The following is a 20,309-nucleotide window of genomic DNA, read 5'->3' on the forward strand; positions in this document are numbered from 1 at the left end:
GAAGGTGACACACAGATTATTTAAAAAAAGAAAAAAAAAAACAGTAAGGACAAACATAAAGAAAAGAAGAAAATGTTAAATAATGCTTAAAAATAAGGTGGTAAGCAAATATAAAACTCAGCTGTGATCAAGTTTTGCAACCTTTGTTTTTGTTTCTGTTGTTTTGTTCACGTATAGACGACTAAAATATGAGCTGCTTACATGACATATAAAAAGGGCAGGTAACATAATAACATAAGCTAAAGCTTCAGCCTACAGCTTTTTTGGTCATTATATTTTTTGTTGCCGTTGTGTTTTTGTTATTTATTTGTTTGTGCAAACTGAACTGAACAATCCAGGCAGTCCAAATATAAGAACATGAAACAAACAAGGAAGGAAATATTAAAAAATCCTTTATTTCAGATGCTTTACTGATGATTTAGCCACTTTGATAAAGGCTTTTATTTTTTTCCACATTTATTACATGTTCTTACATTTAGACTGTCTGGCTTGCCTCTTTGTTTTTAAGTAGTTTAAGTAGCTTGCTAAGATATCAAGACAAAGCGTATACAGTCTGGTTTTCTATCCGGTGATGTGACTTATTTTTGCAACAGTCTCTGTAGAGTCAGTTTGACATTTTATGAACAAAATGTTTTAAAAAATCCACTAACAAAAGTCCTCACAGTCTTTTTTAACACCAATCGCAGACATGAGCACTTGAAAATATTTTGAATTTAACCACGTTTTTACAGCTGACAGAAGTAATGAAGATGTTTGGTAGCAGATTTCTAAGAAAAGGCATCAGTCCAAAATCATGTTATATAAGAAATTCTCCAAAAAGCTGTTAAAAAATGGTCTTCTGGATTCTTAACAGAACATTTATCTCAACTTTAGTCTCAACAGAGTCCTTCTGTGTCTGTCTGACCTCAATCTGAGGTTGTTTAAATCACAGAGTATCAAATTATAATGCTTCAGGAAGCAAAAACAGATATTTAATACAGATATGTTGCACCGTAATTAAGTACTGTTCATGATGAAAAAATAAGTGCATCTCAATCACTGACTTGAGAACCGATAACTAAGAGAAACTCAACACTATTCTGCCCGACAATAAGCTCATTCCAATTACCCTCAGTTGTCAGTAATTACTTCTCTTTGATGTCTTTAACGGTTCCTGATATAGTTGTCTATAATATTTTGGGCATCTGGCTGGTGGAGATCAGTGAAACAAACCTATAAAACATACAACTTCCCCCCGAGGGTGAGCGGTATCAGTCCAATCAGAGCCATCATTAGATGTGATAAGACCTCCGCAGAAACACTGCACAGCTGTTGCACAGAGGAGAGGGGGAAAAAAAAAAACACAGATAACCTGGATAATAGCAAGTGCCGCAGGCTTGATTCATTTCCAAATGTTAACAAGGCCGTTTCACAGCTCCAGCATGCCGCGCAGTATGTTAATACCACTAATAAGCCTATCTCTGCGAGTCATCTCGGATGGCAGAGATTTGAGCGTCAGGCGGTGTTTTACAATAAAGCTGCTGGCCACATTTTAAATGAAGCATAACTATTTATGATTCTACAAAGCTGACATAATTGCTTAAAGGGTAACTGAGGAGAGCGTTTGGTCTCGTACTTTGTTTTCTGTATTATGAAAGGGGGAGATTTCACTGTTTGCATGACATAAAGGCTACTGTGTAGGCCATCAGAGGGATGGGAGGAACTTGTGCTCGCCTGTTAAGCAATTTTGCAGCTTTTATTCGAGCTGTCAAGTCAAACAATCAGGAGATAATGCAGCCTTGGTTTGTAAATTATAAACGTGTCAAGAGATTCACTAAAGGCATTGACAGATGCCACTTATCTCCAGCAGGCTCTGCAGTGTGACTGTATCATCAGAAGGGAAATATAACATTTTGATGTTTACATAAGAGAAGTATTAGTATCAGTCAGAAATGTAATTCCTTTCACCCATCCCTCTCGCAGGGGATTGACTCCCCAAAAAACATACAATGATTTTTTTTTTAAGCTAACAAAACAAAAAAAAAAAAAAGAGAGAGAGCAGAAAAGCATCCTCGCTGATCTTCTGTCCATTTCCAACATCGCTTCTTGTATATTTTTTGGTGGAAATCCTCTTAGAATGCAAAGTAAATAGATTACGATACAGTGAGGGATTAGGGCTCGCGCGGCGCTGTCAGATTAGTCGGTGAGCGCAGCGCGTCGACAGCTCTGACACGGCTATGGCTGCTGTTCAGGAAAGGGGCTCCGCGCGATGCTTTAAAGACGCTGGTTGGCTCCTATTCATGAATAAAACTGTGGCCCGTAATCTCGGCCAACACACACACACACACACACACACACACACACACACACACACACACACACACTCACACACACACATCTATACAGCACACACGCACAAACACACACACACAGGGGATGCCTGGAACATTCAATATCAGTGGTGATGGAAGTATAATAGAAGTCTTTATTTTTTCAGGCTGATTAATGGCGGCGTTTAAAACATCTTCCGTCGTGTTTTTAAAGGCACAGCCCGTGTAACTGTTTTCTTTTAAGGTTCATTTAGTTCAGACTTCACTAAGACAGAAAATAACCTGAACTCACATCCAACGAGCTGCTCGGTGCTTTTGATTTGGCTGAAATATCAAAGAAATACTGTGACAGGTCTATAAAACGATCACTGTTTTTCAGTTTAAAATGTACAAATTAATACAAAACTCATGTATTTACATCTGTTATACAGTCATAAGCATTTGAAGTCCGTGTCCAGGTATATTAATACAGGTAAGTACCTACTGTGAATATAAAATTAAAGACAGAGAGAGAGCCTGTTACTGGTGAGGATGTTGTTGTCTCTCCACAGTCCCACTGGGATCAATAAAGTGCTCTTATCGTATCCTCGTTTGTTTTTCAAACCATTCCTAAATGGACCACGTGCAGCATCCCGGGGTCTTCATCTTCCTGAGAGAGAGAAAACAAAAAGAAATGTTACGAGTTAGAAACCTGAGCGCCGCGTAAAGGCTTCACTAGTCGAATCTGAATCCGTACGATGCTGAACTCATTACGTCCTTTTTATCCTTGATTCACACCTGAACGCTGCACTGACACATGCAGACAAAACTTTAAGATTATAATGATTTCATATCTGAAATACAAAGTCTCAAAGCCTTCAGCAGCCTTAATCTCAGATATTATGAGAATGAGGGACTTCATTAATGCTGCAACTAACAATTATTTAATGATTGATTAATCCTTTCAATAAATTGTTTAGTCTATTAAACATTAAAAAATACTGAAAAACACTCGTCATAACTCTGCAAAGTTGCTGGTCCCAGTATGTTGTGCTTTTGCTACTAAAGTACATTTAATATCAGATACTTTTACTCAAGTACTGTTCACATGGGTGATTTTCACTTTTACAAAAGTAATATTTTTAACTCTGACCTCAGAAATAAAACTTCTATTTGACACATTTCTGGAATTTAAACAAAAACTGAATTATTTTTTACAAAGTTTGTACTGATAAAATATATGGCAGAGCTCTTCTCTTGGACTGCATTAGATTGTGCAGACGTACCTAACAAAGTGGCCACTAAGTGTAGTCATAATATAATAATAACTGAACCTTTAATTGTTGACAAACACTGAACATTAATCAACACTTACCAATGTTGTTACATCTGCTTATAACAACACTATAGTGCGTTATAAACCATTAATACATGTTTATAAAGGTTGGGAACCACTGGACTGTAGCATACAATGCAACAACATTACTACAGTATAGACACTATAGTCTCTTTTCCATCTGATCCACAGACATGACACGATACAGTCTTGTGAATTCTGTCAACAGAAATGAAAATAAAAATCAATTTCTGGTCAATCAACTCACGTTCCTGTCGTCTCTGACACCTTCGCTGCTCCCTGCAGAACAAACTGAAACGACAGCAAATGTTGGAGGATGTTAGACGTTCATGTAAACCAGCTGTGACACTTTAAACAAGTACAACAACCAGACATTAGACATGCATAATCACACACGGCAGCCCTACAGCACATAAACACACGCGTGCAGCTGAATGCCTGAACAGGTTACATGCTCGCTCAGTGGGTCGGACACGTCGCCTTTTCTGGGTTTTAACGAATGTAAACCGTTGTCACTCATGGCGATCTCTCTCGCTCTGAGCTCTGCGTTAATAAGGTTGTGATTGACATTAAAACCCCGGCATGCCTTATACAGAAATTTTAAAACCTGATGCAAATTCCCTCCAATAGCCTACAGTCCGGATTATCAAATGACAGAGCGATTTGATAGCGAGACAATTGCTAATCACCCGAAAAATGGAATTATTAAAATGGAGAGAGCAGGAAGGAGGAGAGGAGCAGAAGACGACGAGGTGATGTTTTCTTAATGGGTGTTTTTCCTAAATGACCAGTTAGTCATCTCAGACATCTGAGACCGGCAGAGGAGAGCACTCAGGCTACATTTAGAGAATAAAACAGGTTGAATGTCACCAGAGGATTGCTGCAAGGCTTAAAAACGTGACCTGAAACCGACATGTTGAACATGATGAGATTTAATATAATGAGCTGCCTCTCTCTCTCTCTCTCAGCTGTTACTGAGAAGAGGCTCGTTGTAGGTAATTTGGGTAGAATTAATGGCAACATTGAGGGTGATTTTCTTTAAGGTTAAAATGAAAGAAAGGAAAATTAAATGTATTTTAAAAGTCGGGTCGAAGGAGGTGAAGGCTGGTAGTGTGAAAGCTGGGTGAGACCGATGCCGAGCCAGAGATCACCGTCAGAGATGGTGTTTGTATGAGTGAAACCACTGGATATTTTTGATATGTCGGAAATTTTCCAGCCTTGTTTGTGGCGACAAAAACGGGTTAGACAACACATGATAACATGACAGGAAAACTTAATTTTTCCTCACTTAACCAGCTGGTTTTTGTGCCCAGACGTAACCACATCATAAATGTAAAGTTTAAACATATTGGAGAAGAAAAAACACTGCTACATTTACTCTTGCGCTTCCATCTTCTTTTTCATTCTGTGCGATCGTCTTTCTTGTAAAAACCTGGTGCCTACATTACCCACAATGCAACATGGTCAATAACAGTTGAGTATCAGATTTAGATCAAGCCCCCAGGAAGAGTGCAAGTCTTTGAAGCCAACTTTCATCGTGGTGTAGTAACATTGTCACGTGGTGCACTGGGGCCTAAAACGACTTTTTTCCATAAGCTTACATTGTGAATTTGAGCGTCAGAACCGCTGTGAAATGACTCGTTTGACTCTCATAATTTAAGCCTTTCGGTCTAAGAAAGTCTAGAAGAGGCACCCGATTAAATCATTCAATTTCTATTGAAGTTAGCCCGGCACTAAACCGGAAGTTAGCTGGCTCGGTTGCTTTAGGTCGTGGTTTCCTTCAACAAGACGCTTCACAAACGAACCTCTGCACTTCTCATGTTTATCATTCTGAATCGGTGGCCATTAATCTGCAGGTCAAAAATGTTCCTTATCTATATTCTTGTGATTCTTTAACCGATCAAAGTTAAGATCCAGACTTCGATAACTCTTCACAGACACAACAGAGATACAGGTGCTTAAAGTACAACAGACAGACGGGCAGACACACCTGTTTGTCTCAGTGTCCTGAACACATGTGGGCTCACGGTCACACGTACGCTTTCTGGTCGTGGTCTCCTCTGATTGGCTCGTCCATCAGCGCTGAGAGACAAAAAGAAAACTGAGTTACATCTGTTACATTTTGATAAAACATTTAGAAAGAAGTATATAATATACACCTTACAGAGGGGCAACTGAACATGAAACAGCTCGTCTTTAAAGGTTCAGTGCGTCAGATTTTGGGGCAGAAATGTAATGTAATATTCTGTTTGGGGCTTCTTGATCGGGCTTTATAATCTGTGCCAGCAGATGAGGTGAGACACTGAGCCCTTTTTCTTCTCACAGACTCTGGACATGAATATCAAACAAATACATAAAAACTGAAGTCACTCTCATCACATCACATTAACTTTGGCCTCCACTGAGCACACATAAAAATAACCTCCATCCTCCTTCCTCCACTGACAGAGGAGATACGTGATGAGTGAGAGAGGCCAGCAGCCATCAAAGGAACGTTGGGATGCTTCCCAGATTCCCGTCTCGTACTCGCTCACTTCTCCGCGAGCAGAGTCGGATTTGGGGAATGCGGGAATCGTGCGAGGAGCCCCCGAACTGCCATTGTGCTCGCATCCCTCTCCTTTCTCTGCTCTTTTCTCAGCGAGCCAAACGGGAGAACGCCTGCGCTACAATGCCTCCCCTACTCCATCTCAGCTAAGCTGTCATTGGCTTCACATGAGAAACAATGAAACTTCATCGGAGACCAGATTACAAAAAGAGGGGGGTTCGATATAAAAAAAAAAAAAATGTTCTAAAGGAGGGGGGAAATTGTGGAATAAAAAAGGCAGAGGCTTTTGTCTCTTTTTCTCTGTGGCCATTATCTTTTGGGAGGTTTGGGGATCTGCTTTCTTAGCCTCCGTCAGCGGTGCAGGGGAAGACCTGGGGTAGTACGACCGGGCTTTTGGCTGCCAAATCGCCCTAACCCTCTTTACCACTCTTTTTTTCTGCTCTCGTTCCTTTTACTGTTTTTAAAAAGAGCTTAGGACGGAGCATCTCTCTCAGTCTCTTCCCCTCTCTCTCTCTCTCTCTCTCTGGACCCAGCTTGTTTAAATTGGCTGATAGGAAGGGATTTGGGATGGATGGAGGGGGCTTAGAGAAACGCAGAGTGGAGGGGTTGGAGGTGGGGGGGGTACAGAGAGTCATCAGTGTTACAGTCAAACAGCCATGAAAAGCCTATGAGGATGAAAAGAACAAGAGCGCTTTTTTATCTAATGCACACAAATCCCATATAAATACTCCAATATGTTAGTTGGGGTATGACAAGGAATGCCCCTCCATCACTCCCCCCCCATCCCACAATAATAGAGACATGGATGGCTATATTTGTATGTTTCTGTTTGTGTGTGTGTGTGTGTGTGTGTGTGTGTGTGAGACAAAAAGAGGGATGCTTTCAGTGTGTCTTTAGTCACACTGCTTCAACACGTCATTCATGTAGACGAGTGTATTAAACAATCAGTCTGAAACAGTGAGTTGTGTCTGCACTCTGGAGACTGAACCATGGTGAAAATGGACTCCGGTGGAGTTTTTAAAATGTGGCTCCGGGTTTCAGCGTTGGGATCGCTGGAAGCGTAAGACCCGGAACTGATGTGGCTCTGACATTTGAAATGTCACTGGGAGTGAAGGCTTTTAGGCTGCAGCTGGGTCATTTGACCACAGACGCTCTCATGCAATTCATGTACAGACAATGGTGAATCACTGTGGGAGAGGAGATGACATGTACGAGTAAAACAGGGAATCATCTGCACATAAAATCCATCTGGGGATTCATTTAGAGCAAGTTCAACTTCATATTCTGTTTTACTTTTAAAGCAACTGTAAATCAATATTTTGTATAACAATGAACCAAATGACGTGATGATGTGAGAACGACGTCAAAGTCGTCACAGCTTTACGGTGAGTTTCAGTTCATTGTTTAGCTGTCTGGCCCACAAGTTCACTCACTGCTCCAATAGTGTCGTTTTTGGTTGCAGCAGGAAACGTTTTTGGTGAAAAAATACACAAAAATCAAGACACTAAGAACATGTTACATTTGCATTTAAAGACAAATGAAAAAGTAGTTATGTATCTGATTTAAGCCACAATAAACAGTAATGTTTTGAAGGGGCACTATGTAGTTATGGAGAAGAAATACAAACTCAGAAATATGCATTTTTCCATAACTGAGTAAACAAGCTGTTATCAGACGAAAATAAGGTCCCCAGAACACTAGAAACACTGTAAAGGTGGCGGGGTCCGCACACAAACACACACTTTGGGTCACTACATTACTCTTACTCAGACTTCCTCTAAAAATCTGCTGTTTTCCATTTGGGGACAGAGCTTTTGTCCCCAATCGCACCTGGTGTTGAGTCTGAAAAGTGTCCCTGTGTTTGTGTTTGTGTGTGTGTGTGAGTAAACTATAAACACACGCACACACACACACACACACAGTGAATGTAGCTCACTGTGTTGTGGGAGTGCCGGTGTATGAAGGTCCTGTTGCACTCTGGTTCCTCTCCGTCTGTCTGTCCCCGAGGCTGGAACCACACGACACACCATTTGTGCCTCTCAGTGGATCTTCTAGGGAACATAAAACACACACAGACACACACAGACACACACAAACACACACAAACACACACAAACACACACAAACACAGAGAGAGAGGGATGAGGATGAGCAACAGTTTTTATTGACCTAAGTATACAAGGACAACCGAGTTTCTTTTTTTTCTCCTGGGGACTGCAAAGGCCACATCACGTCATTTTCATTAAACCATTCATGCCCCTTTGTGCCCTGTATGAAAGCTTTTGAATTCGCTGTGATCTCAACTCATTTATTCAGGTTTTTCCGTCAATTCGTCATCCATTTCTATATTTCATGTTCTTCTTTGTTTCCCTGACAAAGTCTGAAAGATGGCTGTGAGATCAAAACGTTGCTCTGTTACATTTATTGGCACTGATTAGTATGTGATTTTTCTCAACAGCTGCCTGCACTTGAGTACATTTAGATGCAACGCGTTGACAATCTTGTTTCTGATAAACGCTTCATGCCAGTAAAGTTTCTAAAATTGAGACAAGGAGTCAGACAGTACTGGAGGTTGTGTGAAGCAACAAAGCTGAGAGGGGAACAGAATCAAACGCTGCTTTCCTTCTACACACACCGGAGCTAACAGGCTTTCACCAAAACGACCAAGAAAGCAGCGGAGAGGAGGTGGAGAAGTGGATCTTCAGATAAAGCTCTTGTCTCTTTGCCCATTGAAAGGCCCCGCAGTCACATCAGCCTTTGTGAGGGGGAGACGGAACGATCAGGCGAACGTCTTGGCTTCTCTTCTTGGCAGAACGTTACTCCAAAGAAAAAGAGATCGAGAGGAAGAGAAAGAGGCCTTCCCTCGCACTTGTTCGCTACTCTGCCTCTCACAATGCAGTATCTATCCAAATCAACACACTTGTCAGCCAGACAGCTATAAGCGATTTCCAACGCTGTTATAAAAGGGACCATTGCTAAGCTGAAATGTGTGTCCTCTATTGTGTGTTTATGTGTACAAGCGAAGGCAGAATCTCTGTTCACCAGGATTCACAATGGATGCAGATAAATATGAGATGAGGTGCATAGAAATATGGAGTCTCTGCCCAATCTGATTCCAAGTCCAAGACTGATGCTGGTGAATCGCAAAAGACATCAACCTTAACGAACCACTAGATCTGGTATTGAGTCATTTTCTTTTTGCGAAAACGAGTGGAAAATAATGCCAACAATAGCAGAAGAGATGCTCTTCTTTCCAATGTTTCTTCTTTCCAATGCAAATCAACTTGTTTCTATGATTTTCTCGAAGTGAAATGAAATCATTCAGGGTGTTGATTGGCCTGGATCAGCCGATTTAACTCCTGAGAGAATAAAAGGAAAGCTGGTTGGTTTTCTGCGCTACCATGCTGTTAATTGCAGTTAATTCCAGGTGTGTGAGATTAATGATGATAACCAGATGAGCCACGAGTCCAGAATAGACAGTAGCTGTGTTTCCATATAGCATTTTTATGCGCATCTTGAAGAATATCGCATTAGAAATCTTATGGAAACGGCAAACTTCGACAGAAATTCTAATAATTCACAAAAAAGTTTCTACGCTTGCTTGAGGTGATTTTTGTCTTTTGCGAATCAAAGTTAATGCGCAAAATGTTTGATGGAAACAGATTTGCAGAATACACTCTGATGTAGCCAACATTCAGGTCATATGACTGATCAGCTGTTTCTGCTGTCAGTGAAAACATGTCTGTAAGCAGTAGACACGTCGTCTCCGGACAGCATGCAACATGGCCAATGCTAGCTGACATTTTATGGAAACATGGCTAATGGCTGATGTCTCGTCTCCCACAATTGTCTATAGTGATGATTGATTGTGATATTATGATAATGGTCAGTTTTCAAAGTGACCAATCAAAGAAGGGGAGACATCAGCTACTGTCTAGTCCATGCCCACCTCAAAAGTCAATTTGATGAGCCATTGCAAACTTGAAGGGAGGGTTGAGGGTGTTCCTGCAAGGATGGTTAGAGAAACACACTAAAACCCAAAACATCTATGTCGTATGACTTCTGATGAAGAAATATATGTAATAATATATATAATATCTCAACATTTAAGACTGTAACATGAACAAATTGTTGTGCGTGTACATGTGCAGTAAATGTGTGTATTTGCCTCCATAACAAGCAGCTGATCCGGTGCAGGTCATTCACTGTTTGTACAAGAAAACAGCAGGATGTGTCGGGTCTCTGAGTTCGTTGCTTTCACATTTCTGTTTAACAACTAACTGATTATTACAAATACATCATTCATGCAGGATTCGGCGTGACCTGCTTTTCATGTCACACCCAACTGCACACATACTGTACACATATTTACACAAACACGTATGTCTCCGAGGGCCTTTCTGAATTTGACCTGTAGTGTGTGACAATGACTGAGAACAAGCAAATATCTGTCTGTTGTGTACGTTCAAACTGGAAATGTGTCTGTAGCTGCACTGTGGGAACTTTTTAAAAGATCGCGACTGATGACACGAGTCTGTGTTGAGTCAATGTGGAAGGAACCAGACTTTATGTGTTTAAATATACAGAAGCAGCCACTGATTAATCTGCAAAACACACTGTAATAACTGTATGTTAGGACTGAATTCTCTACTGAATAACGCTCATACCGACTTATTTGTTAGATACACACAAACCCCAACAGAGAATAAACATTTATCAGAGAACAAATATTAGTTTTTTGTTTGCTTGTCTCGGTTTGAGGAGCCATGTTTAAAAAGCCTCTACTTTTTGAATATACTTATTAAATTAAAACACAGAACAACACAGAAATCACTATAATAAATAAATAACTAATAATTTATTAGCTTTATCATTGTGGAACAAAAGTTAGCTAAAAAACAACACAGTGTAAAAATATCATACTACAAGTTAAAGTGGGGCTGCACAATAAAACGGTCATAACGCGATTATTTTGACAGATATTACAATTGTGAGATGATTCAAAATCTTATTATGAAACATAATACGTGATTAAAGCTGCCAGATCAATGTAGATGGGTAAAAAGTACAAGATTTACCTCTAAAATATAGTTAAGTATAAAGTAGTGTGTTCTTCAGAGCTGAGCTGAGCCTACTGGTGTGTGATGGCCATGCCAGGGGCTGTGTGTGTTTGTGTGTGTTTGTGTGTGTGTGTGTGTGTGTGTGTGTGTGTGTGTGTGTGTGTGTGTGTGTGTGTGTGTGTGTGTGTGTGTGTAAAGCGAGACACCTGTTCACTGGAGCCCTCTGCTTGAAGCGAGCCACTCATTATTTATAACCTGGCTTTTCTGCTCTGTTAATATGCTCTGTCTGCTTGTCTGCACGTTGACACAAAACTGTACACACACACACACACACACACACACACACACACACACACACAAACAAAAACAAAAACACACACACACACACACACACACACACACACACACACACACACACACACACACACACACACACACACACACACACACACACACACACACACACTACTGAGAGAGGCCTCAGTTTAACAGTCATCACTACTGGCTGTGACACCGTGTCAATATCCTTCTCTTAAGTGTGTGTCTGTGTGTTTTCAAACACACCTTCAGTCAAACCATCTAACACGCCACACACTGATGGCTAACAGGCATGAGTGTATGTTAAAAAAGGGGACGTAGCTGTATATCTTTACACTTTTCATACATTTTTTTTCTCTTTCTGTTCTGTTGGAAGAACACTGCCACACACTGCCGGGATCAGCTGGTTACGTTATTGCTAATCCTGCAACACTGTTTTGCTGTGAGGCTCGAGAAATGTTTGGTTGGCTACAAACCTTCACCTGGCTTTTCGTAACTTTTCAGGCTAGGTAGATAATGACTGAATTTGTTACAATACAGCTGCTTATTTACACATCCAGCAGTTACAGAGCATTAATATCAAACATTAAGAATTGTTGATGTGCAAAATTCACTCTCTTTTAGCTCTGTTTTTGGTCTCCACCACCTCCCGAGGCTAATATCAGGCTCTTCAGCCGCTAAATGCTCCACTAAGTTCACCAGCTAGTTGCTATTTGGTGCTGATCAGTTAGAGTTTGCAGAGCTTTTTTGGCTGAAAACAGCTAACCCTAACAGTTGAAAACAACATTATCGTTATTGTTTAAATTGTTTATTGTTTAGATAGCAGATTATCCGAAAATGCATATTACATATAGTGCTTTTGAAATGTTTTACCATAGAAACATCAAGCTAATGTACGGCTGCTTGCTTGCTTGCTTGTTTGTTCCCAGCGTTAGAAATTTAAAGGAGGCTGTATGAACAAATCAAAACCTTTTTTAACCATACTTATTTACAAAACCTGGCATTAGAGACAAGAAGCTAATAGACAAACCCGGAAAAGGTAGAGAGAAGAAAAATGGGTGAGCTGCATAAGGTTAATTATTCATGCGTCCTTTATTTCTTTATTTTCTTCACTTGTTTATATTCTTTCATTTTACCTTTATTTCGTTAATTTACTTTTTTATTTTCCCCCTTTTCTCTCCCCTCCTCCCTCCTCCCTCTCCTCATTTCTTTCCTCTGTCATCCCTCTTTTTTCCATCCTCTTCTGTCCCTTCCTCCCTCTTTCTCTGCAGTGCTGCTGTCCAAGGATAGGACGTGCTGCAGGTGATGGAGGTAAATCATCGAGGACATAATTAAGAGGCTTATGAGGAGTGTGCGTGTTACGCATCACATTAGAAAAAAAAGAAAAGAAACTGGATGCAAACAGGCCTCATAGTTACACGAACGCTCATTTTCATTCACAGACAAACACACAGACACTCAGCCTCAGGGGTTTGACCTTATACAGTGGAGTTAAATACCTCTCTCGCCTCATTTGGTTGTGTGCGAGTACACACACACACACACACACATACACACACATACACACAAACTCAAGCACATTGCCTTCTGGTGTGATTTAAGCACCAATGAAGGACTCATCAGACATGTTCATCTAGTTCCCTCACAAATTTGAATGTTTTCTGCTCACCCGTTAGCCCTTGAAGCCTCTGTGAGGAATTGCGTGTGTGTGTGTGTGTGTGTGTGTGTGTGTGTGTGTGTGTGTGTGTGTGTGTGTGTGTAATCAGGAACTCGGCTTGATCCCCTCTGGTATGTGCTTTCGGGAGTGTTTGTCAAAGGGCAGCAGCACAGCCTGAAGTAACGACAAAAAAATGGGCCTTCGCTGGTTTTCCTCCCTTTGCTGGTTACTCCAAAAAACATCAGTGTAATTCATTTAATTAGTCTGAAATTAAAGACTTTGTTTTACACTTTATATCACAACACTTTTTACTCAGTTTGGGGAAAAAAACCTATATCTAGAAAGATATATATCCACTATTCTTGACCAAGACGAATATATTTTGTGCTTGTGTAATGATGTCACTGTTTTTATGCTTTCCGTTACATTTTACAAACGCCTAATATAAACTTTACTCAGTATCGCATGTTTAATCATTACATTGGATGATATTGTCTTTAAAAAACAGGTTGTGTGAGTACATGAATATTACTCTATCCAACATGATCTGATTTAATTCTCCTTTGTGCTGTTAAATGAAGGTGAGAGCCTGAGAAAATACCCGGTGTTGGATGTCAGAAAAGTGTGTCGGAGTGGGTGAGTTACCGAGGTTATCATGAGTCCACCTCTCATTTCAGATGTGCGGGGAAATAACGGTTCACATTTGGTGTCTTTTTGGTTAGACATTATGATTATTTTCTTACCGCTGCCTGCGACGGCCGGGGCCTCGATTTCATTAGCTTTCCTCTTGGCCACATCCGCGAGCACCACCTCGCCCTTATCGCTGGCAACATAATGGAGGTCCTTTGAAGGTAATGCAAGAAAGAAAGAAACGTGAACGTTAATCTAAAATGAATCTAGGCTCGGATGACAATAGGTTTTTTTTTTTTGGAGGGGTGGGTGGGTGGGGGGGGCGGTGTTTTGGCGGGAGAAGGAAGAAACAGATGAAATGACAGGAAAAAAATGAGCCGTTTGAAGCGCGACATCAGAAAGAGCACCGGTTGGATGAAATGCCGGTTCCTCCAAAAACTTTGAAATCAGCCCCCTCCCCTCATACACACACCCTCGTCTCCCTGGTTTTGAACTAAGGGAGGATGTTATCTGTCACATTTCAAAAGTGGGAGAGGAGGCGAGGGACTGTTCACCTTTCAGAAACGCTGGTATTCTCTCTTTACGGAGAAACATATCCAGCCGAGCACATTACTATATCAGCCCGCGACAATATTGGAAACAGCGTGTATCCTCTGTATCTCCCTGTTTGAGTCTTGCGGGGCCATAAAGAGAGATAATATTGCTAAATGATGTCTGAGGGTGGCTGATTTAAAGCTCAAGGCTGCCATACTATTCATTAATAACCACACTGCATCAGACAGCTGTTCCTGTTTTAAAAGGTGCTCTGGGCTACGAGCACGGCTGAGGTCAATTCATCTGTTTAAATACCTGGAAAACAGAAATGAACTCTCAAAACGTAGTCATAATAAATTAGATTCAATTCAATTCAAATCTAAATTGTCTTGTGAGGGACATGTTCTCCATACTGAGCTAATTCTAGTTCAGTTTTGAGCAGGAGCTCCAGGAGTAATATCATCTTAAACTTAGAATAAAATTATACTGTTTTATGAAGCAGAATTGAGTATCCTGATATGAACATTTATACTGTATGACAGGTGAAAACTCCAGCAGAAAGGAGTTTAAAGGGAGGAAGAAGGATACAAAAGGGGTGAAATTTATGTGTATTATAATGTATTCTGTGAATTTGCAATAAAAACAATTGTTCACAAAAAATACATATAAAAACACTCATCTGTTATGTTTTTTCACCTTTTTGCCCTTTTTCTGTTTCATACCGACCTTTATTTTAATGTTGTTTGTGATGTGCGTCACAACGATCCTGATCCAACAAGTCGAAATGTGTTCGTCTAACAATAAAGTTATCCCATGTGTCATACTACAAATGATGCTGGTGTTTTTAACATATTAAGACTTTCTTTGGTTGTTCTTGATGCACCTTGGAAGTAGGTGAGGTTGTGCCAGAAAAAGTCCTACTCTGCTTCTTCAGTTTAGGAAGCAAACAGAGCAGCAGCATATCTGTGGTCAATTTGGTCAAACAGCTGGAAAGGAAATCAAAAAAACACCCTTAACAACAATCAACATGTTGCCCCAGTTGCTCCAGTGAAGCCTTCAATAACCAGCAGTAAAGGCTGGAAATGTACTGGTCAGTGCCCAGTGTGAATATGTGGCCCAGAGAGGAAACAGTCTGAAGGAACACAATAAACATAATGTTGAAAACAGATTTATAGGTTCTTTATAAAATGTTAACATCCTGTACAGGGAGTCCTGAGTCTCTGTCCTCTATAGATGACTCAGTTACTGTCTTTTTATTCATATGTCGTTGTTGTGTGTTGTTGTGTTTTGGAAAAATAATACACATTTTTTTTTTACTTTGACTTGTAAGAATAAACACTAAACATACGGTCGCACAGCAAACCCTTAAAAACATACAAAAATACAACATGCAAGAGAAGTTGCTGTCTAGACACCCAGACTGCATATTAAATGCAGTGATAAGAACAATTTGAAAAAAAAGCAGAAACAAGGACTGAATTTCTGCAACACTCAACCTTTTAAATTGATTGAACAGAAAGTGAATCACACCCTCATCCTGGCACCCAACGAGGGGCGACTCAGGGTCGCAGGGTTTCCTCAGGCTGAGAGCAGGGCCTGAGGGCCCATCAAAGGGTACAGCGTGTTAAGGAAAGTCTTCCGCCTCAGCGACATCACAGGACATCAGTGCCGTGACTCAGGGCTCGCCATGGATAACCCTCAGCTGGCTAAAGCCAGCCCCCAGCTGAGCCTGCACCCGGCCCTAATACCCCCATATTGTAACCCAGCTTTTGTACCCCGAGAGTGAAAAAAAAAAGAAAAAAAAGAGGGGGGTGCTGGTTTCCAAAAGAGGTGGGGAGCAGAGAGGGATTGAGGCAGGGAGAGAGGGGGAGTAAAAGAGAATGAGAGAGAGGTGCTGAAATTGAAGAGTATGAATGGGAACAGATTGGGTAATTATAGTGTGGTGCCTGCCCTCTGTGGCGACGAGTTAGGAGGAAATGTGAAAATGGCCGACAACAAAATGGCCTCAAAAGAAGCTAAATCGGCTCCCAGGACTGAGGTGGCTAATTCAGCCGCTGTGAACGAGGACATGGCCCCTCAATTAGATATGAGTGAGGCTTCCTAATTGATAACAAACAGAGCAGCGGAAGATTAAAACAGGCGAGGAGGAGAGCAGGCGGAAATGCCAGTGAGGTGTGTGAGCGAGGGAGAAGAAAGAGCAGCGAGATGATGAACAAGACATAAAAGAAGTGAGGAAGGCGAAATTCACAACAAGGGTTTTTCATGTGAGAGAGAAAGAGAGAGCGAGCAGCGGGGAGAGAGAGATTGTATGACAGACAGAAGAGAACAATATGAACATTTGATGCCGGGGCGCTTTATTCCAGCTTAGCTCCTCATAATACTGTCTGAATCTGGAGAGAGGGACCCAGAGAAAGAATAAACGAATGAAATGAGAGAGGGAGAGACACAAACTGAGAACTAAGAGAGAGAGAGAGAGGGAGAGGAGTATCAGCCCGACTAAGAAGGGATAACAATAATACTGCATATAAAACCATCAGATATTACACCTCTTATTCCCCGACGCTCAAACGCGACACTAATCTTATTTATATAAGAGCTTTAGGGGTTGCAGCGCCTGATAAAGAGGGGCGTTTTAGTGGGCCAGTTTTGGGGAGTAGAGCGGAGGGGAGGGGGGGGTAGGTGGTGGACACTAAGAGCCCGATATTGACTGATATTTGGGTTACCTCCAAATAAATGAGGGATTAGGTTAACTGGCACACAGCAGCGCTTACAACACATTAATAGACGGGCTTATGTCTGCATGTTTGCAGTCTGTGGGTTACTGTCAAACAGGATCGATGGGGAGAACATATGTGAGCGTTCAGCGTGGATTTGTACTTTCTTTAAGGCATTATTACTGAGCGATAGAGGCTCAAACTGCAGCACACTGACTTAAAGTTTGACCTTTGGGATTCATGACCGCCGTGTGTAGATGTGATTGTTGAGAATTTGTGCACTTTTTTTTTTAGGGGGATATTCTTGTATACTTCTGCAAAGTTTTATGATTATTTGTGACTTTAATATTTATGTAAATTCCCGTCAACATCTCACAGAGGATGGGAAACAACTTGTTGCATTTGTTGCAGAGAGCAAATAAGAATAGTGTTGACAGTAACAGCAACACATTCCAGTCTTCCTTACATTTCTGACACAGATTGTGGTTATACTATCATCGTGTTTTATGGGAAAAATATCAGCTCCTGCCATCGAACATAAGTTTTACACTCCTACAGACTTGTTTGTTTCTCAGTCTCAGAGTTTTGCTTGTAATCAGGCTTCAATGTGCCTGTGTGGACGAAGCACTGATGGCTAAAGAGATTGATTACATCGATTACACTACAGCCACTTATTCATAATGTCTGATGTGATATACAGCATGTTGTAGACTTGGGTTTGTTGTCTGGTTAAATGTTTTGTTTATTTGGTTGAATGCTTTTTTGTTATTTATGAGAAATGCTGTATGTCTTGGAACACAAGTCAAATTTCAGAAGGAGTTTTTGACACTAAATCTAATCAAATCGGTCTAATACTGCCTTGAGATTTATTATTAGAGATTTATTCTATATCTGAAATAACTCCCTAATTGCAAATTCCCTAATTTTATAATATTTTGTTGATTGTCACTCAAACTTATGCCACAGTGTTTTATTTAAGTGACATGATGATTCAAAATGATGAGTGTGTAGGGAATAGTTAAAATTAACAAGGGAGGATTTTTGGAAACTATGTTCATCACCGTTTCTTCCAAAATGTTATTTCTCTCTTTATGCTGATATCAGCATCAGAAGGCGGGTGGAGAGAGAAGTCTTTGCTCTTTGATTCAGAGGAACGAACATCAAATCCTGATGAACACTTTTGAAGTTTTCAGGATTCAATGCAACCCCCTGGAAATATCTCAGGCAAATGTCGCATCATCTGTATTTAGCCAGAACAATTAGTCCAGGAAAATCAAAGCAGATATGACATTTTGGTAACAAAGTGTTTCAAGGAGGGGTTTTTCTTTGCTAAAATCAAACAGTTGAATCAAAAAATGACTAGAAAACAGGCACAGAAATGCAAAATTGAAAATACATATTCATTTAACATTTAACAATTAACATAATCCCTGGACATTTGCTGAACCTACACACACACTTGCTTTCTGACACACCTGTTATCCAGGAGCCTTGTGTTTGACTAACACTTCTATCAGATATGTGTTAAGGACTTAACATTTTAATAAGGCTAATTGCTCATCTGAGCGACAACAATGAGCTGATTGCCGAAGACGTGCGATACCTCCTCCTCCTCCTCCTTCTCCTCCAGCGCCGCTAGGCCCGGCGTCAGATAGGGGAGGTAGATAGGGAGTGAACCCAACAGACACAGCTTGCCTTACTACTAGCGTATCTAACAAGAAACAGTACAAGCTCTCATTGGGGAACAAAAGAGCCGGCATCAGATTCGGCTATCACACAATTTGATTTAATTAACGAGCCACATCAAAAGCCAAAGACCCACGAAGAAGAAGAAGAAGAAGAAGAAAAAGAAAAAAGGGCAGGGAGGTGGAGAAAAAAAAACTTGTCGTCTGCTTGACTTGGCTGACGAATGACCTAATTGGTTACATTATCAACTCATTATCAAAGGCTAATTAGGGAGCTACAGAGCAGCGCCAATTATGAAGAAAAAAAAAAAATGCAAACGACTCAGTAACCCCCTACAACTACCTCTACATACACCCCCGCAACCTCCACCTCCGCCAAAACACCCCCCTACCACCAATTCCTCCTCCCCCTCAATTTAGCCCGACACTAAAGTGTTTCATTCTGACAAAAGGTTGGAAAAAAAGGCTTGGAGGGCCTCTATTGTTAGCTAGGAAACAATGGGGCTTGAAGGGGTGGGGGTTTGGTGATAAAGGGTGGGGGTATATCATGCTGGGTATTTCCAGGAGAGGTGAGTCGTGCACGTTATCTATGTGTGTGTGTTTAAACGAGAGCATTTTATCAGGTCGATGGTGCGTTATTGAGTTCTGTGGGCAAGTTTGGAAGTTAAAAAGAGTTCGGTGAAGCTGGGGGTTGCCCTCATTAACCCCCTCCACCTCAACTCAATCGGCCAACCAGCAGGTTAAAGTAACAACACAACCTAATTAAAGCGAAGGGCAGAGCGAGAGGTGAAATGTCAACGTCCTCTTTCTCTCTGTCGCTCTCCACAGATGATGAGCTGCTGCTCTCTTGGTCGCTGAGGCAAAAAAAGCACTTGAAATTGCTCGTTGTAAGTGACCATTTATGGATAACTTTAGTCATTATCTTCTCACCCCCATGCAGATGGTTTTGAAGTCCATAAAACATTTCCAGAACATCACAGCAACACAGGGTTGCAGCATTCTCCAAAACAACTCAAATAGATGGGGACTTGAAACATGAAAAGGCTCCATACGGCGTAATCCAAGTCTCCAGAAGCCCCGATATCCCAAATCGATTTGAAAAGACGTTATTTACACCATTTGAAAGGCAAAATCTTCACTACAGCTAAGTGCACAATCAATTTGGGATCCCTGGGCTTCAGGATGGAGCAATTTTGCTCAATGTAATGCTGCTGCACATCAAAACGTCACCCTACTTTCCAACCACTTGAGGTGAGTAGATAATGACTGAATATTCATTTTTGGATGAAAGTATCCTATAACTCTCTTACAGTTCATAAAAACACCTTTTTACTTGTATTTTATTATGTTTTGTATTTTAAAATCTCCCACTTGCAGTAACTAACTTCATAACATGATACATTTGAGGCGCATCGGGTTACGGTTTCCTCAAATATCCATTATTTTCTTTTACGATGAATAATTCAGAAAAGAGCAGAACAAATGTTTCATGACTAATGCCCATTAAGTTTTAGGAAGTGT

At 40.8% G+C, this 20,309-nt stretch overlaps 1 protein-coding gene across 14 annotated transcripts in view; it reads right to left on the bottom strand.

The window, feature by feature from the left end:
• Positions 1-2,441: 2,441 nt before the first annotated feature.
• wdpcp (WD repeat containing planar cell polarity effector) overlaps positions 2,442-20,309 on the bottom strand; it is a 75,549-nt gene continuing 57,681 nt past the window's right edge. For 12 of the 14 annotated variants that reach the window (XM_084376389.1, XM_084376380.1, XM_084376378.1 and 9 more), the window contains 5 exons: positions 13,969-14,068; positions 8,127-8,241; positions 5,636-5,727; positions 3,893-3,936; positions 2,442-2,958 (listed from right to left, as the gene is read on the bottom strand). In XM_084376389.1, the coding sequence (XP_084232515.1) occupies positions 2,908-2,958; positions 3,893-3,936; positions 5,636-5,727; positions 8,127-8,241; positions 13,969-14,068 (402 nt within the window). In that variant the 3' untranslated portion in view covers positions 2,442-2,907. Of the gene's footprint in view, positions 2,959-3,892; positions 3,937-5,635; positions 5,728-8,126; positions 8,242-13,347; positions 13,400-13,968; positions 14,069-20,309 lie in introns of those variants that run through there. The other 2 variants (XM_084376382.1, XM_084376383.1) reach the window with 2 other exon arrangements.

The sequence above is a fragment of the Pagrus pagrus genome (genome assembly GCF_965226575.1).
Source record: "Pagrus pagrus genome assembly, chromosome: 15".
Classification (NCBI taxonomy): Eukaryota; Metazoa; Chordata; class Actinopteri; order Spariformes; family Sparidae; genus Pagrus; species Pagrus pagrus.